General features: G+C 43.5%; 1 protein-coding gene across 1 annotated transcript in view; it reads left to right on the forward strand.

Moving 5' to 3' along the window:
- The window catches only part of arfgef2 (ADP-ribosylation factor guanine nucleotide-exchange factor 2 (brefeldin A-inhibited)), a 25,835-nt gene extending 399 nt beyond the window's left edge, over positions 1 to 25,436 (forward strand). The window contains exons 1-39 of the mRNA XM_076095539.1: positions 1 to 32; positions 1,854 to 1,884; positions 2,514 to 2,637; positions 3,481 to 3,627; positions 4,313 to 4,492; positions 4,706 to 5,024; positions 5,159 to 5,317; positions 5,467 to 5,591; positions 6,342 to 6,475; positions 7,080 to 7,314; positions 7,465 to 7,564; positions 8,252 to 8,391; positions 8,566 to 8,674; positions 8,760 to 8,949; positions 9,096 to 9,207; positions 9,297 to 9,502; positions 9,660 to 9,744; positions 11,297 to 11,468; positions 11,605 to 11,756; positions 11,849 to 11,977; positions 12,130 to 12,288; positions 13,652 to 13,799; positions 14,108 to 14,204; positions 14,324 to 14,364; positions 14,452 to 14,621; positions 15,843 to 15,994; positions 16,134 to 16,306; positions 16,721 to 16,881; positions 17,015 to 17,145; positions 17,463 to 17,592; positions 17,719 to 17,854; positions 18,228 to 18,366; positions 18,636 to 18,693; positions 18,888 to 18,996; positions 19,189 to 19,328; positions 19,498 to 19,675; positions 20,022 to 20,160; positions 20,802 to 20,919; positions 23,675 to 25,436. The exon at positions 1 to 32 is cut by the window's left edge and continues 399 nt beyond it. Coding sequence (XP_075951654.1) covers positions 1 to 32; positions 1,854 to 1,884; positions 2,514 to 2,637; positions 3,481 to 3,627; positions 4,313 to 4,492; positions 4,706 to 5,024; positions 5,159 to 5,317; positions 5,467 to 5,591; positions 6,342 to 6,475; positions 7,080 to 7,314; positions 7,465 to 7,564; positions 8,252 to 8,391; positions 8,566 to 8,674; positions 8,760 to 8,949; positions 9,096 to 9,207; positions 9,297 to 9,502; positions 9,660 to 9,744; positions 11,297 to 11,468; positions 11,605 to 11,756; positions 11,849 to 11,977; positions 12,130 to 12,288; positions 13,652 to 13,799; positions 14,108 to 14,204; positions 14,324 to 14,364; positions 14,452 to 14,621; positions 15,843 to 15,994; positions 16,134 to 16,306; positions 16,721 to 16,881; positions 17,015 to 17,145; positions 17,463 to 17,592; positions 17,719 to 17,854; positions 18,228 to 18,366; positions 18,636 to 18,693; positions 18,888 to 18,996; positions 19,189 to 19,328; positions 19,498 to 19,675; positions 20,022 to 20,160; positions 20,802 to 20,919; positions 23,675 to 23,839 — 5,425 coding nt within the window. The 3' untranslated portion in view covers positions 23,840 to 25,436. The remainder of the gene's footprint in view (positions 33 to 1,853; positions 1,885 to 2,513; positions 2,638 to 3,480; positions 3,628 to 4,312; positions 4,493 to 4,705; positions 5,025 to 5,158; positions 5,318 to 5,466; positions 5,592 to 6,341; positions 6,476 to 7,079; positions 7,315 to 7,464; positions 7,565 to 8,251; positions 8,392 to 8,565; positions 8,675 to 8,759; positions 8,950 to 9,095; positions 9,208 to 9,296; positions 9,503 to 9,659; positions 9,745 to 11,296; positions 11,469 to 11,604; positions 11,757 to 11,848; positions 11,978 to 12,129; positions 12,289 to 13,651; positions 13,800 to 14,107; positions 14,205 to 14,323; positions 14,365 to 14,451; positions 14,622 to 15,842; positions 15,995 to 16,133; positions 16,307 to 16,720; positions 16,882 to 17,014; positions 17,146 to 17,462; positions 17,593 to 17,718; positions 17,855 to 18,227; positions 18,367 to 18,635; positions 18,694 to 18,887; positions 18,997 to 19,188; positions 19,329 to 19,497; positions 19,676 to 20,021; positions 20,161 to 20,801; positions 20,920 to 23,674) is intronic.
- The last annotated feature ends 547 nt before the right edge of the window (positions 25,437 to 25,983 follow it).

A 25,983-nucleotide genomic window follows, 5' to 3' on the forward strand; every position in this document is an offset into this window, starting at 1 on the left:
CCAGCTTCGAAAAGCCTGTCAGGTGGCGCTTGGTAAGTGGGTTTGTTTTGTGTACTATTTTTTCCGAGCACCGTGTTTTTATGTCGGGCTTCACTGAAACGTCTTGAGAGACGAGGGAGAGCCAACGTCTCCAGTTAGCTAGCGCTCGCGTTAGCATCTGAATGGCCTTCGCCGTCTGTTTAGCTGCCCGTTGGCGTCTACAAGACAGCGTTATGTGTGTGGGGCAACACTCTCACGTCTTATTGTTCATTCTACGATGCTTTCATCATGCCTTCACGCCACCGTCACCGCTGTCAACGTCAGCGGCTAAACAAGCTAATGGATAGCTCGCGTTAGCTAGTTACGGCTAGGTTAGCTAGCCAAACAGACCAATCCCAGTGTTGTACGTAGCACTGTCACCCAGCCAGACAGCCCAGTCCTGCTCTGCACCCAGACACACAGGATGCTACCCAACTCCAGGATACTGTGACGCCCGTGCTTTTCCATTCAACACAACCGCGGATAGTGTTACACACCAACACACACCTACACACACCAGGCTCCTCACCTCATCGTGATATTTCTGTTTATATTTTAGCTAGAGGTGCCCAGCCCATTTGTGTGCACCCACTTTCTTGTCATATGGTTATTGTGCAAATTGAACAATATCTTGTTGGTATAGAGGCTTTAACAGATTGTGACACTAAGTACACAATCAAGTACTTCGTATAGTACTGTGGTACTGACGGATACAGTTAGCTAATATTTGTTTTTGTGCACAGTGCCTCTCTCTTGGTCTCAATACAGGTAATTGAGAAATTGGCAAACCAGGAAGTTGTGCTTCATTATTAAGGTATAGTTTAGTGCAGGACCACGTGAGAGGTGGGCTGAGGGGTCTGTGTGTTAGAGCTGCTATGTCTGCCAGTGACACTCTCTCATTATTCATGATGCCAGTAGAACACAACACTCCTTTTCGACTCCTCTCACTACCTATGTGTGTTTGTGTTGCATGGTCACACTGACTTACTGTCTGGTGTTTTACTACAGATACATAAACACCTCATCTTCCCCAGTGCTCTTCTGTTCAAATATCAAAGTTGTTGCGCTGTGGATTGCAGGCCTTTGCATCTGTTGCCCCCCATGATTAAATATGCATACTGTGGAAAGAGAGGTTAGTTCTTAACGGCTGTTTCTTTAAGTGAAACACTAGAGCTTATCCAGGCGACGAGCATTATGAATACCCTTCTACATTTAGGTCCAGCGTTAAGTCGCTGAGAAAGGAACTGAGCTGACACATTTCTATGACATGAAATGACAAGTCATGCATTCACCACTGTTACGGGGACATGTGAGGTGAATATTGCTCAAGCTAATTTCCGCTCGAGTGCAGTCGTGTCCGCCACCACGTAGGTTGTGAAGCGAATCGATTTGGTTGGTCACAATCAGGCTGAACGCGCACCACTGCTCGCTGTTGGAGGCTGCGACACTGGGTATCTGAGTAGTGTGTGTACAGCTATGGACAGATCAATGCCAGTTAAAGAAGTATGAAGAAATAGAAATTGATTTAGGGAGAAAGGCCTCTGATAGCAGAGCAGATGGAAATGGGGATGCGGGTAATAAGAGACAGACCAAATATCTGAGGGACGATGTTCAGTTGAACCGAATGGGATTAGTAATGAAACATGGGAGTCGTCTCAGATTAAATCCTGCTCAATATACAATAGTATACTGTGACAAGTAAAGAAAAACGGGTCCTTCTGCAGTCAGACCTGTGATTGGCCCAGTAACCCCCAGATCTACGGTCAAATCATGTCACACCAAGGGTCAAAGTTCAGCCTCCAGTAACATTTAATCTCCTTTGTCTCCCTCCATAGATGAAATCAAGGCAGAGCTCGAAAAACAAAAGTAAGTATTGTTATGCACACACAGTTTTCCCTGAATTAATGAATGAATGAGTGACTGAATGCACGCACAGCAGTTAGTTTGTGATTATTATTCTTTTTCTTGTGAAGCGAGGCAAGAAGTCAATGTAAGGTTTGCCCATCTGCAGTAAACCCCAGCTGCTCTCTGTGATTTGTGACTAAGGTGATTTGCTACTTTGGAGTATATTAGCAGCACTTCAAACAGCCTTCAGCTTATATATATATATATATATATATATATATATATATATATATATATATATATATATATATATATATATATATATATATATATATATATATATATATATATATATATATATATATATATATATATATATATATATATATATATATATATATATATATATATATATATATATATATATATATATATATATTATTTCTGCTGCTATAGGCAAACAGTTATTCAACATTATGCTTTTCTAAGGTTTAAAGCTCAGTCAAATTCTGCACTGTGAAGATATAGATGTACAGTAAAATGCTTCCACAGCACGTTATCTATTCACATCTACTGGAGTTGCCATTTCAAGTCTCGATGGGACCGTGTTTGTAGTTGACCCAGCTGTTTGCTCTCCTCATTACCTGCAGGGATGGTACCGTGGTCCCACCCAGAGCCAATTACATCGAGGCGGACAAATACGTGCTGCCCTTCGAGTTGGCCTGTCAGTCAAAGTCCCCCCGGATAGTTAGCACCTCTTTGGACTGTCTGCAGGTTAGTATTCTCACACACACACACACACACAAACAGGCGTGTGCACACGAGTACAGTTAAATAATCTCAACATCTTCTGCTTCACTTTCTCACTGCCAGGTAATTATTGGTTGTTACCCATCTTGTGCTGGTTAGCAGGTTGTGGGAGATCTTGTTACACCTGTTTGACACTCCTGAAGTTCACCTGGATCAATGGCTCCACATTCCACACACACAAGCCATCCTTTAATCTGCTTGTAGCTTTTCGTAGTAGCTACACTTGTGTGGTCACATTGGTTATAATCCACTAAGAAACCTACATTCAGTGTGCTAGTGCTGGAATGAAAATTAATTATTGAAGGACCACACACGCGTGCGCGCGCACACACACACTCGGACTCACATTTTTATTACACTTTGTGTACCTGCTATGCGTTTTGTTTCATTTCTGTCCCTGTAATTGCTGGTGTTACTTGTCTTAATCTAAATGTACCCATGTAAAGCACTTTGTAGGTTCGTTTAGAAAGATGCCCTTAAAATGTAGTTTTATTGTTAATATTATCATAGTTGCATTATGGGAAATGTAGGACCCAGCGTTTTGGGACTTGACCTATACTTGACTCTAAAGGTCAGGATATCTTTGGCTCTGCGCCTCTTTTAAACACATGCTCATCTTTGATCAAATTAACCCGTAATAACACTTGTGGACACACAATGATTTTCTCACATACTCATAATTAAGAAACACAAACACTGAAATAAACCCTAAACTCACTGGGCTTGAATAATACAAGACCCCGACCTGCTCAGCGAGTTCCACACTCGCTCTGCCGCTCTAACCTGTGCACTGTTCCTCCCCGGTAGAAGCTGATCGCGTACGGCCACATCACAGGCAATGCCCCGGACAGCAGAACCCCGGGCAAGAGGCTCATCGACCGGCTGATGGAGACCGTCTGCAACTGCTTCCAGGGCCCGCAGACCGACGAGGGAGTCCAGCTACAGATCATCAAGGTATACGCGTCGCCTCACCGAACATCTGGCAGCCTTCAGATCCTCCAGCTGTCAGCGTTGTTGTCACACAGCCGGGAGGAATGAGACACTTAAGTCCTCCATAAATAACATCGTTATTGAGAAAGGATCAAAGTGCCATTGACCATATTATATATCCTAACTAGTGCACACTTTTACCAATTTTATTCTCTTTTTTTCCTCACATTTATTCACATTTCCTGGTCACTTTTTTGGCTTGACAACCTGCCTCGTGTTTGGGCAGTAGGTGTGATTCATAACTGCTGCTTGTTGAAGTTTCCTCTTTCTGAATGAAATACACATTCTGGTTGTTTGGCAAGGGCAAAGTCTCTCCTGCTGTAAGAAGCACTCCGTTTTACCACTGTTGACAAAAGATTCATAGCAGATAATCCACATGTTTGTCTTACACTGACCGCTGACTGAGACCTGAATGTCGGTGACGTTTGTTTACACTGACTAATGCAAACTTGAACACAAAATGATATATCATGTTTTTTAATAATCATCTTTTGACTAACATCGAAATGAGTACGACAACCGCACTTCTGCAACTTTTTACGCGCCTTTTATAGGGAAGTCGAGTGGTGACTCAGCAGGTACAGCGGCAGCATCTTCTAAACAAGACGTCCTGCCTGATAACTCTTGACTTCCTTCTCTCTCCGTCCAGGCCCTGCTGACGGCGGTGACCTCCCCGCACATAGAGATTCATGAGGGCACGGTGCTGCTCACCGTCAGGACCTGCTACAACATCTACCTGGCCAGCCGCAACCTCATCAACCAGACCACGGCCAAGGCCACTCTCACACAGATGCTCAACGTTATCTTCACACGCATGGAGAACCAGGCTGTCAGTGCATTTAATGTTGTTACTCTATGTCCATACAACAGATCGTAGAGGTTGTAACTTGACGTTTTAATTGAAATAATGTGGAATCACAGGCTCACCACTATTTAACAATTTATTTTTATCCAATTTTTCCAAATGTCCTGACATCCAAATTCTGTTTTTATAAAACAATTCGTCTACATGGCTCCTCTTCTCCTTCCGCTGCCCCCACAGGCTCTGGAGGCCCAGGAGCAGGAGAAGGACCGGCTTCGTCTCCCCCAGCAGAACCCGTCTCCAGTGCCGGGTAATCGGAGGTCTGGCTCCCCCCGGTCTGACCGGACGCCTACTCCGGAGCCCCAGGGGTCGCCATCCCCGGCAGCCAGTTCTCCGGACCTCACTGCCACCGACACCACCAGCTCCACGCCCCCACCGCCAGCCCCTGACCTGGACCAGGACCAGGACCAAGCGCCAGACACACCGTCAATCAATGGAGAACCTGAGGGCGACAGCGCTCCGATGAATGGAGGAGCGGAACAGGTCACGCCATCAAGAGGTATGTGTCAACTGTTTTGACAATCTGTTTTCCCTCTAAATCTTTAAGGAATATCTGAAGGTGTACCTGTGGATTGTGAAGTTATTCACATAATGGCTTCTTTAATCCTCATACTCTTTATTTAATTGCATCAGATTCAGTTTTTGAAGATGAAGGTGTGGAGACACCTCCTGCAGTAGCTGAGACAGCTGAGGAAGTGGACAAACCAGAGAGCAATCCAAATCCACCAGAGTCATCGGCGACTGAGGAAGTGGAGGGAGAGCAACCGCCAACACAGGTGCTCAGTGGGACAGGTCAGAACTTACTCCTCTGTTGTGTATTAGTTATTCTCTCATTTACGTCCTCTGTCTCTTATGTTCTGATAAATGTCAATACACTTGTTGGCGACTGTTTTTCTTTCATGGTCATGACCTGATAATATATCCTGTGGCCTCTCCTCCAGGAGGTGAGCACCCAGCCCACCCTGTCGATGACACAGAAGTTGCTCCCCCCAGAGTCAGAACAGAGAGTCAGCAGATGAACGGCATCATTGAGGACCGCTCTTCTGTTTCCTCCACAGATATGCTGGTGAGCAGTGTTAACACATCAGTTATTAAACAGCAGTACAGGTTCGAAATGAGAACAAACTTTTACATAAATGTCAGTTTTTGAGCCGAAACAAAGACCAAAATGTCTCCTACAACTGACTTGGTTAGGCTTGTTTTTAGCCTAGCCCTTTGCCGGAAATGGCTTTTTACACATCACTTGGGGCCCCTACCGGCTGGTTAAGACTAGTGAGCCATTGTAGCGGGCTAACTTCCTTATAAACTGAACTGACTTGTGGCAAGCCGAAGACTCATTGAGGTTTGGTTTTATTGACTAAAACGAGCAGTGGAGTCGTAGGAAGGGTATAGAGAGCCAGAGTAAATAAGTACAATTTATAAAGTTAATGCTTCATCCACGCACTCTTGTCATAGTGTAGGAAAGCACATTGCTGTCACCAGATAAGTGACATCTTTGTTCAGCCAGTGTACCATTGAAGCATGGTGGAATTAGCTAGCGAGCTAGTTTGCTAACTAGCAGACGGCTAGCTAGCTGGGCAAACAGACGCACAGCGGGCTGGTGGCCTGCGGCAGCACTCCGCCTCGCTGGAGAAGGACAAGCTACCGAGCTAACTAGCTAGCCAGCCAACCACACTGACACCATAACACCGAACAAGAAAAGTTTTAAAATTACCTAAAAAGGTTGGAGCCAGACAAATCCGAGCTGTTTGAACTTTTTTTATGTTGTCGTATTGTTTGCATAACAAGTAAGGCAGACTTTCTTCATCTGTCTCAGGATGCTGAGGCCCTGCAGGGACCCCACGGTGCCGCCCGGTTCTCTCACATCCTGCAGAAAGACGCCTTTCTGGTGTTCCGCTCTCTGTGCAAACTCTCCATGAAGCCTCTGGCCGAAGGACCTCCGGACCCAAAGTGAGTGCTTTGTTTCATACAACCTCTAAATGTACGATTACTTCTACAACAACCAGTCTGCTTTACTTTATCTCAGTCGGCCACGTTTCTGTTTTACATCACACCATGAAGATATTTTAAAAACAGTTTTTCAATCGATGAAGGGAAAACGCATCCTAAATCACCAACGCTTGTACTCTGAAAACCTTCCTTGACACACCTTTGGTCTTCTTATATGGCAACAGTTTGCCCAAACAAATACAGAGGCCTTTGGCTTACGCACAGGGCTTCAGCTCAGTCTCCACAGGTTAGCTTGCCCTTTTCCATCGTGGTGTGGCTGTCGTCTCTAGTTACTGTAACATTAGACCCTGAGCCCGTCAATGTGAATAGGCCAGAGTAAACTGAGCCCGGAAGAAGCTCACAAAGAAGTCAGTCTGACCTACATTAAATAAATACCACGGCGGACCACCATTACACCAAAGTATCTTGTGTTTCTCTCAACTTAGAGTAAACTGGAACACTATTTATTGATATTAAGGCGCATTTATATATACTGAGCATGTTGCTATATATTTATATATATATATATATGTCTCCTCAGTGTAACAATCCCTCTCCTCTGCAGGTCCCATGAGTTGCGCTCCAAGATTGTGTCCCTGCAGCTGCTGCTCTCCGTGCTGCAGGGCGCCGGGCCGGTGTTTCGCACTCACGAGATGTTCGTCAACGCCATCAAACAGTATCTGTGCGTGGCGCTGTCCAAAAACGGCGTCTCCTCTGTGCCTGAGGTCTTTGAGCTTTCGCTGGCTATCTTCCTCACATTGCTCTCCCACTTCAAGGTCCACCTGAAGATGCAGATTGAGGTACAGACGCAGAGTAACGGCAACAGATTTTGCTGTGCCGAGTTTGTTTGTCTGGCACATCTTAGAGCGAAGAGAGAAACGTACCTGTTGCAGCTCGTTTGATCAAAGAGTCACACTGACACTTAATCTCTCTCATCCATTTTGCCTCAGGTGTTTTTCCGGGAGATTTTTCTGACCATCCTGGAGACTTCGACCAGCTCCTTTGAGCACAAGTGGATGGTTATCCAGACACTAACGCGCATCTGTGCAGGTACAAATCCACTGACGCATGACGAAGGAATTATACAAACGCAGTCGAACTACGGCCCTGTCAGACATGAAATGCAATCTTCCAGGCAATTTGCATGAATGTTTGACAGTGTTTCATACTTAATGGACATGATACTTATGTGAGAATTATATCCCAGTGATAATGCAGAACAAGATGAGCATTTAATCCCTCTGTAAACTTGTGCTGCTTCAGCTTTTATCTTAATCCGCCGGCATTAGATTCAGACCGGAGCTTTTTCAGAGATCAACATGTGACATTGCCATCACATTCATCGAACAAGGTGGAAGACTGTAACGGGCTTAACTCTCGCGGTGGTAGCTGCTTCTCATATTTCCCCATGACCATGCTGAAGCTGTAATCATGTGTTCTAGCAGCACGAGTCACGTGCACACCCGGCGCTACAGCAGTGTTGTTGCGCATCATCCTACCATGCCGTCTTTTCTCCGGAGTGATTCTGACGTTGTTATTTCAGAGATGCATTGAACACAAAGGTCGTGAAATAAGTTTCATTGTTGGCCAGGTTTTGGTAAAAGTGGCTCGGCATTTGAGCAGCCATCTTGATTCTCTCCGTGCAGGAAAACAGTGCTGCAAATCAAGTCATTATTGTATTTACTGATCACATTATCGCCCTGCCGTATCTCAAGAAATGTACTTCCTCCCCCCCAGATGCCCAGTGCGTGGTTGACATCTACGTGAACTACGACTGTGACTTGAATGCAGCAAACATCTTCGAGCGCCTTGTCAGCGACCTGTCTAAGATCGCTCAGGGCCGGAGTGGTCAGGAGCTCGGGATGACTCCTCTGCAGGTACAATCAAGGGTTCAGTGTCCCTTTGTTGCATAATATAAGGATCAACACCATAGGAGCACACGTTTTGATTAACGAGGTATCTTTCTGGTCAGGTGGTTCAGTGTTTCACATTCATATGTTATATTACTATTCATATTAATGTGTAAATGATCATCTTTTTAATACCCACAGGAGCTGAGCCTACGTAAAAAGGGTTTGGAGTGTCTGGTGTCCATCCTCAAATGTATGGTGGAGTGGAGCAAAGACATGTATGTCAATCCAAACCTTCAAGCTAACCTCGGTAAGTGTGCGGCGTACAGTAAATCTGTAGAACAATGCATATGAGAGGGGGAGGGAGTCTAAACATATGTGCGATCTGTTTGCAGGCCAGGAGCATCCGTCCGATAGCGACGGAGCAGAGCTGAAGCTCCCGGAGCCGCTGGCCGGACGTCGAGACAGCATCAGTTCCCTCGACTCCACCGTCTCCTCCATCATGGCGCTGTCGCAGGCGGACCATCCCGAGCAGTACGAGGTTATCAAACAGCAGAAGGACATCATCGAGCACGGCATCGAACTGTGAGCCCCGTTTTTCTCAACCTGGTCAATATTACTCAGGATCAGCCGTTATCAATGGAACAGAGTGGAAAATTTTCACCTTTTATACTTCATACTTGTTTAGAGAAGATGAACATTGATTGTTTTCCTCTGCTCTCTCTCCCCAGTTTCAACAAGAAGCCAAAGCGAGGTATCCAGTACCTGCAGGACCAGGGCATGCTGGGTTCTGCAGCCGAGGACATCGCCCAGTTCTTACATCAGGAGGACAGACTGGACACTGTGAGGGATTACACTCATTTAAAGTATACAACGCTGTATTCTCGGGCAACAAAGCAGTTTTTCAAGCCACTTTTCCTCTGCATCCACAGACCCAGGTGGGAGAGTTCCTGGGCGAGAACATCAAGTTCAACATAGAAGCGATGTACTGCTATGTGGACCAGTTGGACTTTTGCGGCCGGGACTTTGTCTCGGCACTCAGGGCGTTCCTGGAAGGCTTCAGGCTGCCTGGTGAGGCCCAGAAGATCGACAGGCTGATGGAGAAGTTTGCTGCTCGATACTTGGAGTGCAACCAGGGGTAAGACCCACCTCAGAGTTCCTACTGAAATATAAGGGCATGGAGGGATTGGTTGGTGCTTGTCAAATTGTCTTTGTATTCTTAGTCACAAAGGTTTACGTTTGATTTAAAAGCAAGCAAACTACTAACTGTTTCCCCGATGTGCCGACTTTTGTAGACAGATCCTGTTTGCCAGTGCAGACACTGCCTACGTGCTGGCGTACTCCATCATTATGCTCACCACAGACCTGCACAGTCCTCAGGTGAGAACGGTGGATTGTCACTGTCATCACAATATGTGGGCCAGTGTATTGTCCAGTATGCGGGTGTGTCTCGTCTCTCTGTGGAAGGATCTTTATTTGAGATTCACATGGCGTTTGTTGTTATTTACGCAAGGATCACGCCAAGGTTTTACGCAGGGTAATTGGAAGAAAAGCTGCACCGTTAAAAATATGTTTTTTTGACAAATGCAATATGTATTTCAAGACGTTCAGATGAAATCTACGGAGGCTCCGAGGGGCAAGTGAGAAAAAATAATTGTTTGGCAAAAAAAATATTTTTCAAGGGTAATCTTTGTAAGTTGCCTTTTTTAGTTGTTATCAGGATAAAATAACTAAAAGCATTCATTCTATCCAAAATTAAGACATGACAGTAATGTTACATGACTTGCTTACACACATGTGTGTTTAGAGTGCATGGAGACGTTTAAGAAAGAAGAAAGCATAAACACTTTTGGTCTTATCTAGCACATAAAGCAGTGGTGCACTTCAGCCTCTTGTGGCCGAAATTAGTGTTACAACAACAAACACTGAAAACTTCTCCTGAACACAACAAAAGATTCACCTGCCAAACAAAAGGAAATTAAAAAGACTATCCAGGCAAAACATTTTATTCCTCACCATCATAAAAAACTATTTACAGACTAGAAGTTATTTTTCTCACTTGCCTCTCAGGGCTTCTGTAAAAACAGCCCTGTTTTTATTTACAAAGAAAAAAGTGGAGGCTTTGGTGGAGGGGTGTTGTTTCAGCTACTGCCCAGACGATGAAATACGATGCAGGAAGTGTGTGCTTGAAGGCTTATCAGGAACCAAAACACTGTACAGTAGTTTATAACACTCTTAGACAGGAGTTATTTTATGACACTCCAATCACCAGGCTAACCGTATCAAAGCAACACATATTAATCTACCAGCGAATGCTCGTATTTGGTTCGGGCACAGCAGCGCCTCGCCGTGTGACGTAGCGTTTCGGCAACAGTCCCACGAGGTTCAACATTTTTGCTGGACGACTCTGCGTTTCTTCACCGGAGTCCTCTGCATTGGCAGCAGGCCCTTATCCGTCTCAGCCCTCGACAAATAGCTGCTGCATCTGATTTATCACTGCTGACAGGTCGCCGTGACAGAGGAAATTCCATCTGAAATTTCAAGTCTGGGAAAAGCAGGTGTGAAATATGGCACACCGTGACACACATACAGACTTTAGCCGGGGGGGGAGACAATATTAGACAGTGACATAACTTTATTTGCAGCTCTAAAGTCTATTGCAGTAAATTAAAAGTTGCATTCTACTCCATACAGCACCACAACACTAAAGACGGTCTGTTTGTGTACCTTCCTGATCCAGACCAGTGTGATATGACAGCCTGTAATAGTTATTACGTTGCCCATATGTATTCTTTTTTTTTTATGTTGACCGTAATAATCGAGTCAAAGGAGTAAAAAACGTTAAAATCCCACACATCACTCTTTTTGTGTGTGCAGTAAATCAGCTGAACTGAGCTCCTACTGCCTCTCTCAATATCCTTCATTTATGTAGGTGAAGAACAAGATGACGAAGGAGCAGTACATCAAGATGAACCGCGGTATCAACGACAGCAAGGACCTGCCTGAGGAGTATCTGTCTTCCATATACGATGAGATTGCAGGCAAGAAGATTGCCATGAAGGAGAGCAAAGAGATCTCCATCACCCCAAAGTCCACCAAGCAGAGTGAGTACTTGCCTCCCTTCTTTCCGTCAGGATCACTCGCTGAAATAAAACATCACACTGGCTGGTGTCCTTCTCTGTGACACTGTTAGCCGTTTGATGACAAACATCCGAAACGCTCATGTCCTCTTGTGTCCAGATGTAGCCAGTGAGAAGCAGCGGCGTCTGCTGTACAACGTGGAGATGGAGCAGATGGCAAAGACCGCCAAAGCTCTGATGGAGGCTGTCAGCCACGCCCAGGCACCCTTCTTCAGCGCTACACACCTGGAGCATGTCAGGCCCATGTTCAAGGTACTACTGATTTAGATTGAAGCAGAGAGGCAACGTAACAATCTGTGGACGTCCTGGACATGTAATAATATAATAATTTCTGTCGGTTGTAGCTGGCGTGGACCCCGTTGCTGGCAGCGTTCAGCGTGGGACTGCAGGACTGTGACGACCCAGAGGTGGCCTCGCTGTGTCTGGAGGGCATTCGATGTGCAATCAGGATCGCCAGCATCTTCAACATGCAGGTCTGGAGATCTGTCAATTATGTGTATTTTTAGTTTATTCTCAGCTGGTCACATGATCCGCCAATAATTCTTTTTGTATTGGCTCAGCGTTCTTGGTGTTTAAAACAGCGTGAAACTACGACTGTGTAGTAAACTGGCCTTCCTGTCTGTAGCTGGAGCGAGACGCGTACGTCCAAGCCTTGGCCAGGTTCACCCTGCTGACGGCCAGTTCCAGCATCACGGAGATGAAGCAGAAGAACATTGACACCATCAAGACGCTGATCACCGTGGCCCACACAGACGGAAACTACCTGGGCAACTCCTGGCATGAGGCGAGTCTTTCCTAACGGGGTTTATGAGCAGTAGTAGCACAAAGGAAAAGCATTATTGGATATCACAAATACCTCGTGATAGAAGAGAACCTGCACATACACTCAGCTGCCAGTTTATTAGATATACCTCGATTAAAAACGAATGCAGTGTAAAACAACAGCACTGCAAAACCTTCGTGTACGTTCCCTTTTAGTTTGAACTGTTTAGACTGTAAACTCAGTTGATTTGAATGTATGGTCACTTTGAAGGCTGTATTGTGTAGACAAACTATTAAAAACACTCATTATAATCAGTTTAATGCAATACAATTCAACAGTGCTACATCGCAAACTAATGTAGCTTCGTAACATTGATAATTGGGGTCTGTCAGAACCAACAATTTGTTTATATATATATATATATATATATATATATTTTTTTCTATTGTTAAAGTCGAGCAGGTGGCTTGCCAGTGTTTACTTACAGCCTATTGTCAATGGATTATTGGGAAGTGAATAAATATGATTATGATTAGATATTTAGATTTTCTTTGCAGTCACATATATTTATATACGACATAGGTAGTTTAGTTGCCTTTATTATTAGGCTGCGAACATAAATCCTTCACATGCAAAAAATTGCATTTTGAAACGTCTCACTGAATATTGCTGTCAGAGAAATACAATACGTGATCATAATTCTTTTTTTTTTATAGCCGAGAGTATGTTGAAACAGTGAAACAGTCCTAGCTTTAGTCCGTCTCGGTGTAGGAAGCTCCATGAATAACTTTCAGTGCTTTTATCTTTAGTTAACTTTCAGCCCAAACCAAGGACACGTACTGAGAGGCTCCTGGGGAATTATGTTCTCGCCACCCAAGGACAATGCTTCATCCTCTGGAGTTTAATAATAGAAGAGCCTCTTTATGATCCAGGATGACATTCTCATATAAACATGATCAAAACTGTTCTCTATGAAAGCCCATTGCAGCCAGCAAAACCAAAAACTAAATGGAAACTCCTGTTAAGTCATTATCATGACAAACTTTCTCAAAATATTGACTTAGTATTGAGCAATAATGATTTAGTATTGCAGTGTAATGAGAAACTTTCTCAAAATAACGATTCAGTATCTTAAAATGATTACTTTCTTGTCTCAAAATAATAATACGTTTTCAACAGTTGACTTACTATCTCAAAATAATAGATAATGAGAAACTGATTATTTGAGATGAGATACTAACTCACTGTTTTATTAGTCTTTATTTCTTTCTTCTCGTTTTTCAGTTTCATTTTCATAATGACTTACAAGATCATAGCTATTCTAAAATAGATAAACCATCCAACCCCCTAAAAGTTGTTTGTGGCGTACGTCTTTGTGTTGTAGATCTTGAGGTGCATCAGTCAGCTGGAGCTCGCCCAGTTGATCGGCACAGGGGTGAAGACGCGCTACATCTCAGGGGTGGTCCGGGACAAGGAGGCCGGCATAAGGGGCTTACCCTCCGGCACAGAGGAGTTCATGCCCCTGGGCCTCGGTAAGATGCACACACTCACACACACAGCATAACTTCTATTCACAATTCAACCCCTAACTCTTATAATCATATATAAACTGTGTCTCTATCTTGAGGATTCTCATCAAAACTACAAGTTACTGTTGTGCTTCTAAAGTACTAGCCAACGTTAACTGTATTGACTGCAAAGCAGCTATTGTTTTATGTTAAACAGTAGCGCTCTTAATTAAGATAAGCGCAAACATACATCCATTTCTGCATTAATACCTTGTTCACTGTGTGTTCATGTGTTGTATGTGTGATGCCTGACTGTATGTTTGATGTTGCAGGTAACCTGGTGGGAAGTCAGGACAAGAGACAGATGGCTCACATCCAGGAGTCAGTAGGAGAGACCAGCTCTCAGAGTGTGGTGGTAGCTGTGGACCGGTAAGGCATTAAAGGAAATTAATGACATAGTAAAGGCATCTATATGCGGCCCTTTATGATGAATGAAGGGTTCTGTTCCTACAAATACTAAAGCTGCTTTTCTTCTTTTTTTTTTGCAGGATCTTCACTGGTTCCACCAGACTAGATGGAAATGCAATTGGTGAGTGTTGCGTTCAGTATCTCTGTTCGTGTACGTCACAAAGAAAGAGAAGTTATTCATGGCGTGTTGCTGGTTAATTGTTTCCAGTGGACTTTGTGCGGTGGCTGTGCGCGGTGTCCATGGATGAGCTGGCCTCGGCACACCAGGCGAGGATGTTCAGCTTGCAAAAGATTGTGGAAATCTCCTACTATAACATGAACCGCATCAGGCTGCAGTGGTCTCGAATTTGGCAGGTCATAGGAGACCACTTCAACAAGGTCAGTGGACTAAAGGATTTGCAAAGTCTGAGTGAAGCCAATGCGTTTAAGTGCCTTAAACTTGCATTCTCTCTACTGGCCAGCAGGGGGCGACTCCTCTGATTGCTAAAATAATTCTGGTTGTATAGAAGTCTATGAGAAAATGACTCTACTTCTCACTTGATTTATTACCTCAGTAAACATTGTAAACATGAGTTTATGGTCTCAATCTCTAGTTTCAAGTCTTCTTCAATACAACATGATGTTCATTTAGTAAATGATGGTCCATTTAGTGTCAAATAGACCACGAAGCAGGGTATGCTTTAGGCTCCCTTGTGATTGACAGGTCTCTACTATGGCATCGTCCATGTTTTTGTCTTCCAACTTCAACCTTTTCACTGTGTTTTAGTTCAGGAAAGTTAATTGTAACCTTTATGATTGCCTAAAAATGTCAAATTTAGTGTTGGATGTGCTTGGCTCACCCCACTCGTGACACAAAAAGACAAGATGGTAACGGCCGAACTCGATGCTTCAAAACTGTAGTCCACAATCCAATGGGTGATGTCACGGTAACTTAGCCTACTGCTTAAATTTATATTTATATATATATATATATATTTATTAGTGAAGAAGGTAACAACGGGATGACACTGTGTGGCACCTTGCTGATTTATTACTGCTACAGGGACGTAAAAAGGCTCGTTAATTATGTCTACACAGGCTGTGAGTTTGCACGACGTTGTCATTTATTTTAATGTGCTTAGGTGGGGCATGTTTAGTTCTAAGATTGGACACACGAGTTCAAGTAGAGCTTTTAATCTCCCATGCAGTGTCACTGTAAACACACATGCATAGCTGTTTGTTCCAATCCCAAAGGTACAAAGATCCAAAAATGGATGGAACAGTGAATCAGTAAAGCCATTTTAAGTCTGTCACTGTGCAATTATTCGTACAGTCGGAGTGAATGTTGGCCAGAAACACAGCGCTAAACGAATGCGAATGTTGCTCTGTGTGTGCTGGATGTGTAAATAACCAACTTTTGTTAACATTTGTCAAATTGTCTGCTCTTACAGCTTGCTGCCCTTCCCCCAAGTGGCCAAAAAAACAACAAACAATAAATGTTAACTTAAATTAGGGTGTAGAGTACACATGTTGACCAAACTGTCTTGGAAAGGAACAAATCATAGTTAATAGCTGAGCTAACAGCTGAGCCCCACTCATGACTGCCGTGTCTTCCTCTAGGTGGGCTGTAACCCCAATGAGGATGTAGCCATCTTTGCTGTGGACTCACTGAGGCAACTCTCCATGAAGTTCTTGGAGAAAGGAGAGCTGGCCAACTTCCGCTTCCAGAAAGACTTCCTCAGGCCCTTTGAGCACATCATGAAGAAGAACAGGTAATATGTTCTAATAGGGCCAGATGAGAGACTTTCTCAGTACACAAGTGGCCTCTGTATATTTATAGTAAGAAGCTACATAATGATTCAGAGAACAAATGGGTTGTTTACAATAGATAACACTGCCCCCTCCCCCCAGGTCCCCCACTATCAGAGACATGGTGATCAGGTGTGTGGCTCAGATGGTTAACTCCCAGGCGGCCAACATCCGTTCAGGTTGGAAGAACATCTTCTCAGTGTTTCACCAGGCAGCCTCCGACCACGATGAGACCATCGTGGAGCTGGCCTTCCAGACCACTGGGCACATTGTCAGTGAGTATGACTGCAGCTCTCTCCTCGTGGCAGCCATTTTGGCTCAAAAACTGTGACAAGACGTTGTGCTGTTTCAAACTGCTCAGCTGACGGCGAGACAGATCCTCTGTCCTGCTTAAGCTTTTCTAAAAATGTGAGGATGAGATGAGATTTAAAGGTGCTATATGTAACTTTCAGGAAACCTTTGTTATTATTGACACCGGTGGCTGTTAATGTGAACTGCAGTCAGCGTCCTGTTCGTGTTACGAAGCAACCAACGCCAGATCCATGCCGCGTAGAAGTTACAACTAGCTGGCTAACCCTAGCTTAGGCTAGGTTAAAGTTAGCTAGTTGGCCGGCCCTGCCTTCCATTGCTCTTGGAATCTTGAAATCATTCTTGTTTTCTTATCTTCGTTCCCTCTCTTCATCACTCAGTGAACACCTTCCAGGAGCACTTTGCAGCTGCTATCGATTCGTTCCAAGATGCAGTGAAGTGCCTGTCGGAGTTTGTCTGCAACGCAGCTTTTCCTGACACCAGCATGGAGGCCATCAGACTCATACGACACTGTGCTAAATACGTCTCAGAAAGGCCACAGGTGGGAACTGAGTTGTCTGTACTGATGCAGTAATGTGACACGATAATGGCATTTATCTGTCATTTGCGAATAGCACTATGTGATGTCTTTTAACCTTATCATGTAACATTACACTTCATGTGTCCCTGTCCAGGCCCTGAGGGAATACACCAGTGATGACATGAATGTGGCCCCTGGTGATCGGGTGTGGGTCCGCGGCTGGTTTCCCATTCTGTTCGAGCTCTCTTGTATCATCAACCGCTGCCAGCTGGATGTCCGGACCAGGTAGATAAACAGCTCAGCGTAGTGTGTTGCTCGTCCTGTCATTTCACTGTGGTGACTAGTTTGAATTTGAAGCACTTTCAGCTACAGTGAGGTGTCCTACAAAGCCTCCACCCCCCTAATGCTAGTACTTAACCTGCCCCGATTGCTTCCAAGTACAAAACATATAAAAAAGAAAACTAAACAAACAAAAGGATTTAACACTAAAAAGTGTTATCAGACTGCGTCACGAGCCCATGCTGAGCCTGTGATCCCATATCGCGCCCTCTCTGCTCCTGCTGGGTGCAGAGCTGTGAACTGTTTGTCTTTGCTTCTGACAGAGGTCTCACGGTCATGTTCGAGATCATGAAGAGCTACGGTCACACCTTCGAGAAGCATTGGTGGCACGACCTCTTCAGAATCGTCTTCCGCATCTTTGACAACATGAAGCTCCCCGAGCAGCAGACAGAGGTCAGAGGTCACTGGTAGCAGGCCGTCAAGTCCCACGGTTGTCTGTGTCTCGACAAGCCACTTGGATATCTGAAGGATATCGTCTTTTGTGAGAGTGAAATTTTTGTTTCTCTTGTTTGCCTCCAGAAAACCGAGTGGATGACGACGACATGTAACCACGCTCTGTATGCCATCTGTGACGTGTTCACCCAGTTTTATGAGCCTCTCAGTGAAATCCTGCTGGCTGACATTTTCACACAGCTACAGTGGTGTGTCAGGCAAGGTGGGTGCTCAAATTAATTTAGACATGCGAAGCAGAACACCGTCATACTCAACTGTACGAACAAAGAGCAAATAATGCTCTCAAGGCAGAGGGGTAACACCCACTATGCTGTGTCAGATTAGGTGCTGTGCAGAACTGCTAGTTTGTAGTTAGTGATAGATCATTAAGGGTATATACAAAAATTATGTTATGCATTATGTTTCAGTTAAAAAAAACAAAAACATTTTGAAACTTTTCGAAAAATAGCACTTAAACTGATATTTTGAACTGTCTAAAATACATGTGCCTCCATCCACAGCAGTGCGTTGCTTTGGTCTTGTGCTGGCACTCCTGTCTGTTTCTCCAAAGGTGCTGATTAACCTTTCCTTCACAGACAACGAGCAGCTGGCTCGGTCGGGGACAAACTGTCTGGAGAACCTGGTGATCCTGAACGGGGAGAAGTTCAGCCCCGAGGTCTGGAACATCACCTGCTCCTGTATGCTGGAGATCTTCCAAAACACCAGCCCTCACGCGTACGTCCTGAACCATTGCACGCAACTTCGCTTCAATTCAATCCGCTCAAAAATGTTGCACTGGAACGTCTTGATAATAGCGTTCATTCAGACAGATGTTACTGTTTTGAAGACAAAACTCACAGTTGTCAAAGAAAGCACCTCAGAGGGAAGATAATGAGTGAAGTCAAGCAAAGAGTGAGGCTAATGTAGTTGAAGGTTATTGTGCTTCTGTGACAGGATGCAAGTTATCACCTCACGCCTGATCTGCCATTCTGTTTGCTTTTCAGTTTGTTGACTTGGCGACCGGCTGGACAGGAAGATGAAACTGCAGATGGCAAGCATTTTGTAAGAAAATAAACAAATACACTCGTATAAACTTGACAATAATTACAGCACGTGCTTCACACTTGTTTTGAAACATGATTCGCTGCTTTCAGCCAGTGAAAGTGCTGCTATATTTCCTACCAACCTTCCCCCCGTGTCAGAAGTAGGACACTAACCTGGGAATATCCATGTCGTTTGTTGCCGTTTGTCTCCAGGATGCTGATTTCGACAGCGTGTCCCAGAGCAGCTACGACAGAGCTCTGTCTGAGAGAGGACACAGTCAGATGTCCAGCGACGACACGTGGAAGGGCAAGTCCAATGCTAGTGAGTGCACACACACACACATTCACACCCACTGCAAGGTGCAAATTCACCCTGAACCTCTATTTGAAAAACAAATGGATAAAATAAACGATTACATCACATATTTGTGTGACTGTTTTTTAACTGCCCTCTACAAAGTCAGTTCTACGCTCATGTCTCTTCACCACTTGTTTTTATGTTTTTGTTCTGAAGGACTTTCGGACCAGAAGCTGTTTGCAGGGCTGCTGATTAAATGCGTCGTACAGCTTGAACTTATCCAGACCATAGACAACATTGTATTTTACCCAGCAACCAGCAAGAAGGAGGATGCTGAGAACATGGCCGCTGCACAGGTAAGTTACACCAGCTACTGTGTTGATAGATTGTAAAATTGCCCTTTGTGTTGGCAAAAGTGAAAGCTCATAATTCACACACTAAAAAAAGCTTAAAGGGACAGCCCTGTGTAATCTCAAATTGTCAGCTATACTTGGCTAAAGTTGTCTAAAACGGTCCTCCCGTCAGCGAGACGCTCTGGAGGAGTCGGAGGCTGAGGGAGGCGAGGCGGGCTCAGAGCAAGGCATGTACACACACATGACCTCTGCACACCTCTTCAAGCTGCTGGACTGCCTGCTGGAGTCGCACACTTTCGCCAAGGACTTCAACTCCAACAATGAGCAGAGGACAGCGCTGTGGAGGGCAGGTAGGTGGAGAGGAAAGGTCCTCCGGGACAGCTCAGTTCATTAAATTATCTCTGTCTTTTGCACTTGTTCTATAGATGTGATGTACAGGAGAGTGTTTTAGAAGCATGTCAAAGTTATGAGACGGTGTCTTGTGAGGGAGACAGCCTCGCAGTGTCTTAGAATATATTTTTAACCTCACTGCCCTAAAAGGTCTTTCTTGAGGTAGAAACCTGCATAGATAGTCATTGTTTTGTCATGTTTTGCCTTTATTTGACAGAGATACAGAATATAATCACCAAGCCATGCAAAGCCCTCTGTTGTTGTTTTGGGTTTCGTTGCCGATGATCGGTCTCTTTTTGCCCTCAGGCTTCAAAGGGAAATCTAAGCCCAACTTGCTGAAGCAGGAGACCAGCAGTCTGGCCTGCAGCCTGAGGATCTTGTTCAGGATGTACTCTGACCTCCAGCTGCAGGCCTCGTGGCCGGACATCCAGATACGCCTGCTGCTGTGAGTACAACATACGGACACGGTTTTGGTCTTTTGTGTGAAACCAATAAGAAAGATATATCACCAGACTTATCCTTAAAAAAATGCTTTTTTTTCTGATCTAACTGACAGAAAAAGCATTGTAAAAAAAACAAATGGTTAATCTGCTGACTCTGAGGTGTTCCCAGTTTGTTGTTGCTTGCATAAACGTTGAACCTTAGATAAATAAGCACCAGCTGTGTCCCTTGCAGAAAAGTGCAGCTCTGGCGTTTGTTCCGTGTTGGGTGAGCTGTTTTGACACATGGCTCATACACTCATTATATATTTATGAACTGTACACTGTGTGTGTGTATTTAGTAGAATGTATTGGCATGCCAGAGCCTGGTACAAAAATCACCTTGTGTTTTTCACTGAGCAGCTGCATCGCTGCAGTTGACTCATGTATTACATCACTTGTACGTATGTGTGGTGTTTGTCGTTAAATAACTGGTTTTGGTGCTTTAATTCAAGACGTGTAGCCTTCTATAATAACAGTAATGATAATCATGATTGTGCTGCAGTAGCTCTGGTACAGACCAACCACCTCTGCCTCTTCAGTGGTGGAGATGCGTCAGTGTTGTGTTTGTTATAATCCTTCGTGTGTGTTGGGTGGTCTCTCTCAGGGTGTGTAGTGAAGCTCTGGCCTACTTCATCAGTCTGACCTCAGAGAGCCACAGGGAGGCTTGGAACAGCCTGCTGATGCTGCTGCTCACCAGGACGCTACGGCTGCCCGATAACAAGGCAGGAACACACACACACACACCATGTAGACTGTATACATATGAATGGACGACGCTTCTCCACCTCCCACTGTACAAAAGGGAAGCCAAAATATCGGGTGGCTGCCATCTTGAGTTTTTCTGGAGATCGGGTGGGCTGGAGTCGCAGCAATGGCGACCGGCCGAGACACCTCCCCCGAGCCAATCACGAGCCGAGCACAGCCGCAGCTTGTTAGCATGAGCCACCTAGCTGCTACGTTAGCAACGCGGTGGTTGTTTGGCTGGAAAGACACAACTGTAATATCTCTATCCATACATTTATTGACAGATGTTGTTGTACACTGACCCGTGACGGTTATGGAAAGTTAAAGTTACATCTCCTCTAAAGTACAGTTCCCAAGCCTCCTTCACTCAGAGCAGCTGTCAATCACAACTGTTTTTAAAACATCAAATAACTGATTTAAAAGTGAACACTTCAGCACACATCAGCGTGATAACGACTGCCTAAAATTACAGAAAACATCTTAGGGGAAACATTGTTTGACCACTAACATGGAGGGGGCAGGATTTATGACTGATCAAAGTGTTTTGGCTTCACTTTTGGGGAGCTGTCATGTGGTCCGTCTTTAGATGATGTCTATGACACACACACACACACACACACAGAGAGTATACTTCCAACCAGGGTAGGAAATTTACATATTTTTTTGGGGCCAACTTTTGCCCCCACTGACTGAAATCCAGGGGCATTTTCAAAAAATTGGGGGCACTTTTTGAAACTTGTGAAATAACATTTAACCTTTGTGATAAATAATAAATAATAATAAATATACTTATTTAGGCTTACAGTATATGAGCAATTCTCATCAAATGGCAATAATAAGACTATTAGCAGTAGTCTACAGATTCAAAGTGTTTTCTTAGATTTATTTAACAAAAAACAAACATAAATCAGACAATCATATTCAATTTTATTCTTATTTCTTTGTGGTTATTTATTGTTATTAAATTTTTTAAACAACTGTTAACAATTATTAAGTCAACGATGCCTTGATTACATATACATCAGTCATTGTATGGAATTATTGAGAAAGATATTTTTGTAGCACCTCAAATATTGTGATATTACTAATTTTTGTCCTGAACTTATGCATTAGTCATTGTGTGGAATTTTTGAGAAAAACATTTTTATAGCACCTTAAAAATTTAAAAAATGTGCCATTTGAAGGTACAAATTCAGTTCAGAGTTTTTGCTTAGTAAAATATCTTAATTGACTGTCAGTCAGGTATTATTCATTTCCAGCAACCCTCAAATCAAAGAATAAAGACACTTTATGCACAATTTAGGTGTATTTTACCTTTAACTCACGAGATGCAGCATGTTTTATACTTAATGTGAATATAATTCATTTAATCTAATTTCCATTATGCAATATGTGTACTTTGTTGGCATCTTATTCTGAAAACCGGATGTTCGTCTGAAGAAACCGGATGAAAATGATATTTCTTAGGGGCAGTTTTGCCCTTTGCCCTCGTGTATTTCCGACGCTGCTTCCAACTCAACGTTAGTAACGTTAGTTGATCGAGGCTGGACAGGTGTGCCTCAGGACTCAAACGTTATGTAGCTCTGGATCATAAATACGGCCAACTGATTAAATCTGAACCACGATCAGAAATAAAAGATACCACAGGGAGTTGATAAAAGGTCCATTAATTTGAAAAGGACGGGGGTCAAAAATGTATTTGACCCTTTTTTAATATTTCCTTTAGTATTGATTTCATGTTTTTGTGAGCTGTCACCTATGAATCATGCACTCTGTGTGAGTGTATGATTCACCAATGATTCATGCAGCCCATGACTCAGGGTTTCTTTCCTGGGCGTTTTAGACTAAAACTGTAGAAGTTGTTTGGTTAGAAAACAACCCAGCATGCAGCTTGAAGCAGGAGGAAATGTTGGCGCCGTGCGGCCCGCTTTAGAAAAAAAAAAAAAGCCAATACCACACTAACCACTGCATCAACAAAAAATGAGAGCAGTATTGTTTTCACGTGGACTGGCCGGCACCAGACTCTTGTGCAAGGCCTGCTGTGGATTTTAGGCAAGTTGTAAAAACAAATATTTGCTACACAAATTGTGTTTATTTGCCTGAATGCAATTTCGTAATTCAAAGAAATTGCCCATAAGAGCTGCAAAAACATACATCAGTAAAGACAGAAATCTCCCCCTGACACATTCATTTAACACCCTGCTGTGAACTTATTGGCCTCCCAGCGGGGCCAACACTACCCAGAACAACCGCTCCTCCTTTCTGTCCTGTATATTGTAAATATATCCAATTACACTGGAAACATATTCAGCAAATACTTTGGTTAGCAGGAATTAAAGGGGACATATGCTCATTTTCATGTTCATACTTGTATTTGGGGCTTATACTAGAACACGTTTACATGCTTTAAAAAACGCATTCTTTTTTTATCATATTGTCTGATATATATATATATATATATATATATATATATATATATATATATATATATATATATATATATATATATATATATTCAACCTCTGTTTGAAACGCTCCATTTTAGCGCCTGTCTCTTTAAGACCTCTCCCAAAAAAACAGCCCTGTCTGCTCTGATTGGCTTGTGAGAAATATATAGTTTCACCTCTGGAAAAAGTGACTTTTTTTCCGTGAGATGTCCCCTTTAAAGCACACACAGTACACCACTTGGTTCAAATCGTGGTGCCAATGTATGTTTTCTCACTTCCTCTCCAGTTCAAGCCCCATGCGTCCTGCTACTACCCCCACCTGTGTGAAATGATGCAGTTTGACCTGATCCCAGAGCTGCGGGCCGTCCTCAGGCGCTTCTTCCTGCGCATTGGCTCCGTCTTCCACATCGCTGCTCCCGAGGGGACGGCGGCCCGAACTCCCGCATCCTAGAACGAGCGGGGGCTGGGTACCGCGGATGGAGCGATGGCGGGCGGACGTTAGTAACAGGTGGACACATGGGAGAACTTATCCTCTCTTCTGGACTGGAACCGATCACAGAGGGTGATGACAATAAGACTGTAGCTCTTCGGTGTCGGTTCAGGAGTCTGCATCACAGTGTTCAGCTTTTCTACTGCACTCAGCTTGCAGAGAAGTCTTTGCCCTGTCCTTCCTCCCTTCTGTCTCTCGGGGGTGAACAGCACTGTGACCGACGCTCTCTGCTGACTGTTGTCATTCATCATCCCCCTGACACTCATCTCAACTTGTAATGACAAGAAAAGATCTGTAAACAAATAATTTATTGTTATTGTACCTGATTTTGACTTTTTTTTTTTTTTTCTTTTTTTTTCAAATACTTAACAAAACAAGTATAAGTACATGCTGAATGCAAATGAACGATACTGGTGAATTCGATGAACTTTACATTTGCGGCTTTGCGGAAAATCTCTCGGCCACCTGTGCCTGTCAGAAAATGATGACACCATCAGTGTGTCGCCCTTAATGTGAGTTTGGTGATCTAATCGGAATACGTTGTGATAACTTGTGTATCGATGCCCGTCCCAAAGCATTGTTTGTCACTTTAATGTCTGTGTTTCCTCTCATGTGTGTGTTATTCAGCAGCGGGCTATTACCATTTTTAAAGAGACTTGAAACAACTCTGCGTCTCTTAAAACACTATCAAAGATCTACCGCGGCTTTGTTTGTGACGTCTCTGTGACACAGCCGTCCTGTCTTCTTTATAATTCTTTGTCAATGAGATTTTTACTTATTTATTTTGCTCACTTGCTTTAATTTGATTCATGATTATTTGTTCAGGATAATTGCTGGTTTACAATGAAAGGGTTGGTTGAAAAACTGCCTACTTCCCTCTGCCATGCATTCCTTTGTTCGTTGGCCCAGTAAGCCTTACACTGAAGGGCTTAACATGGAGTCGACTCCTCCTTGCTTTAGATTTACAGCTGGCTCATAAAATCCTCCACTAATCCATCAGTTGGGCCTGTAAGGTGACACAGTGGTTGTGTATTTCCCACACTCTTTTGCACATCTGTTGCCTGACGTTTGCTCATGTATTAACGCCATGCAGTGTATCAACTGGCTCCGGGCGGTCAGAACGCCCGTCGGTGTCGTGTCACAGCCGACGGTCAGAGTTCAACCACGGAGAGGTTCAGGAACGGAGCGAAAACCAAAACTCGCATCTACAGAGTGGAATCTCTGGATCCTGGATCCTTAGTAGTTTATTCCATGCCTTTTTTTAAAAGAAGGATGTATGTAATTATTTAAAGTGCATTTAAATATTTTTTGAGAAGCATTCCTTCCCTCGCAACTATGGATGTCTACTTTTCTTCCCTAAAGCTAGGGAAAATATAAATATAAATATATATATATATATATATATATACACACATACAGTTAATGAAAAAAGCAGACTGTAAAGTTTTCAATGTAAGATACATAGAAATTAAAGTGCTATACGGTTCTATACATAATATTGTGATGTAATCTTCCAAACATTTGGTGAAATAATCAATAAACCTGAATTCTGATCCACTCTAGTGACTAATGATTCGGTTTTAAATCTTCCACAGCTAAGTCACAGTGAACATTTTGACTTGTCAAACACAGGACGGTGGTACTAACATTAAGAATGGCTGCAGTCACTTCTATGGCTGTGGTGCTGTGCGTACAGGCTGGTAGAGCTTATTGTGGCTGTCTCCCTGCTGCCACGAGTCAATATATGACTTGCTCAAGGGCACTAAAGCCAGTTTTCGTTTTGCATGTTTTCATGCTGCCAGGCTTTACTGAGACCTACAGTGCCTAAAGTATTCAACCCATTTTAGATGTTTTTTCCTAGCTGATTGCATTATATAATATATAATTTATAATTTATATTCTATTTTTATGTTATGTAATGGAACTACACTAATTATGTATTCCGAGACCTACAGTGCCTTGCAAAAGTGTTTTGATGTGCGTTTTCCTATCCGATTGCAGTATAAACTAGAATTAAAATGGATTTGTATGTTATGTAATGGACCTACACAAAATAGTCAAAATTGGTGACGGGAAGTGAAATGACAAAAAAAAAAAAAATGAAG

The sequence above is a fragment of the Anarhichas minor genome, unplaced genomic scaffold (genome assembly GCF_050575085.1).
Source record: "Anarhichas minor isolate MPS153535 unplaced genomic scaffold, ASM5057508v1 ptg000020l, whole genome shotgun sequence".
Classification (NCBI taxonomy): domain Eukaryota; kingdom Metazoa; phylum Chordata; class Actinopteri; order Perciformes; family Anarhichadidae; genus Anarhichas; species Anarhichas minor.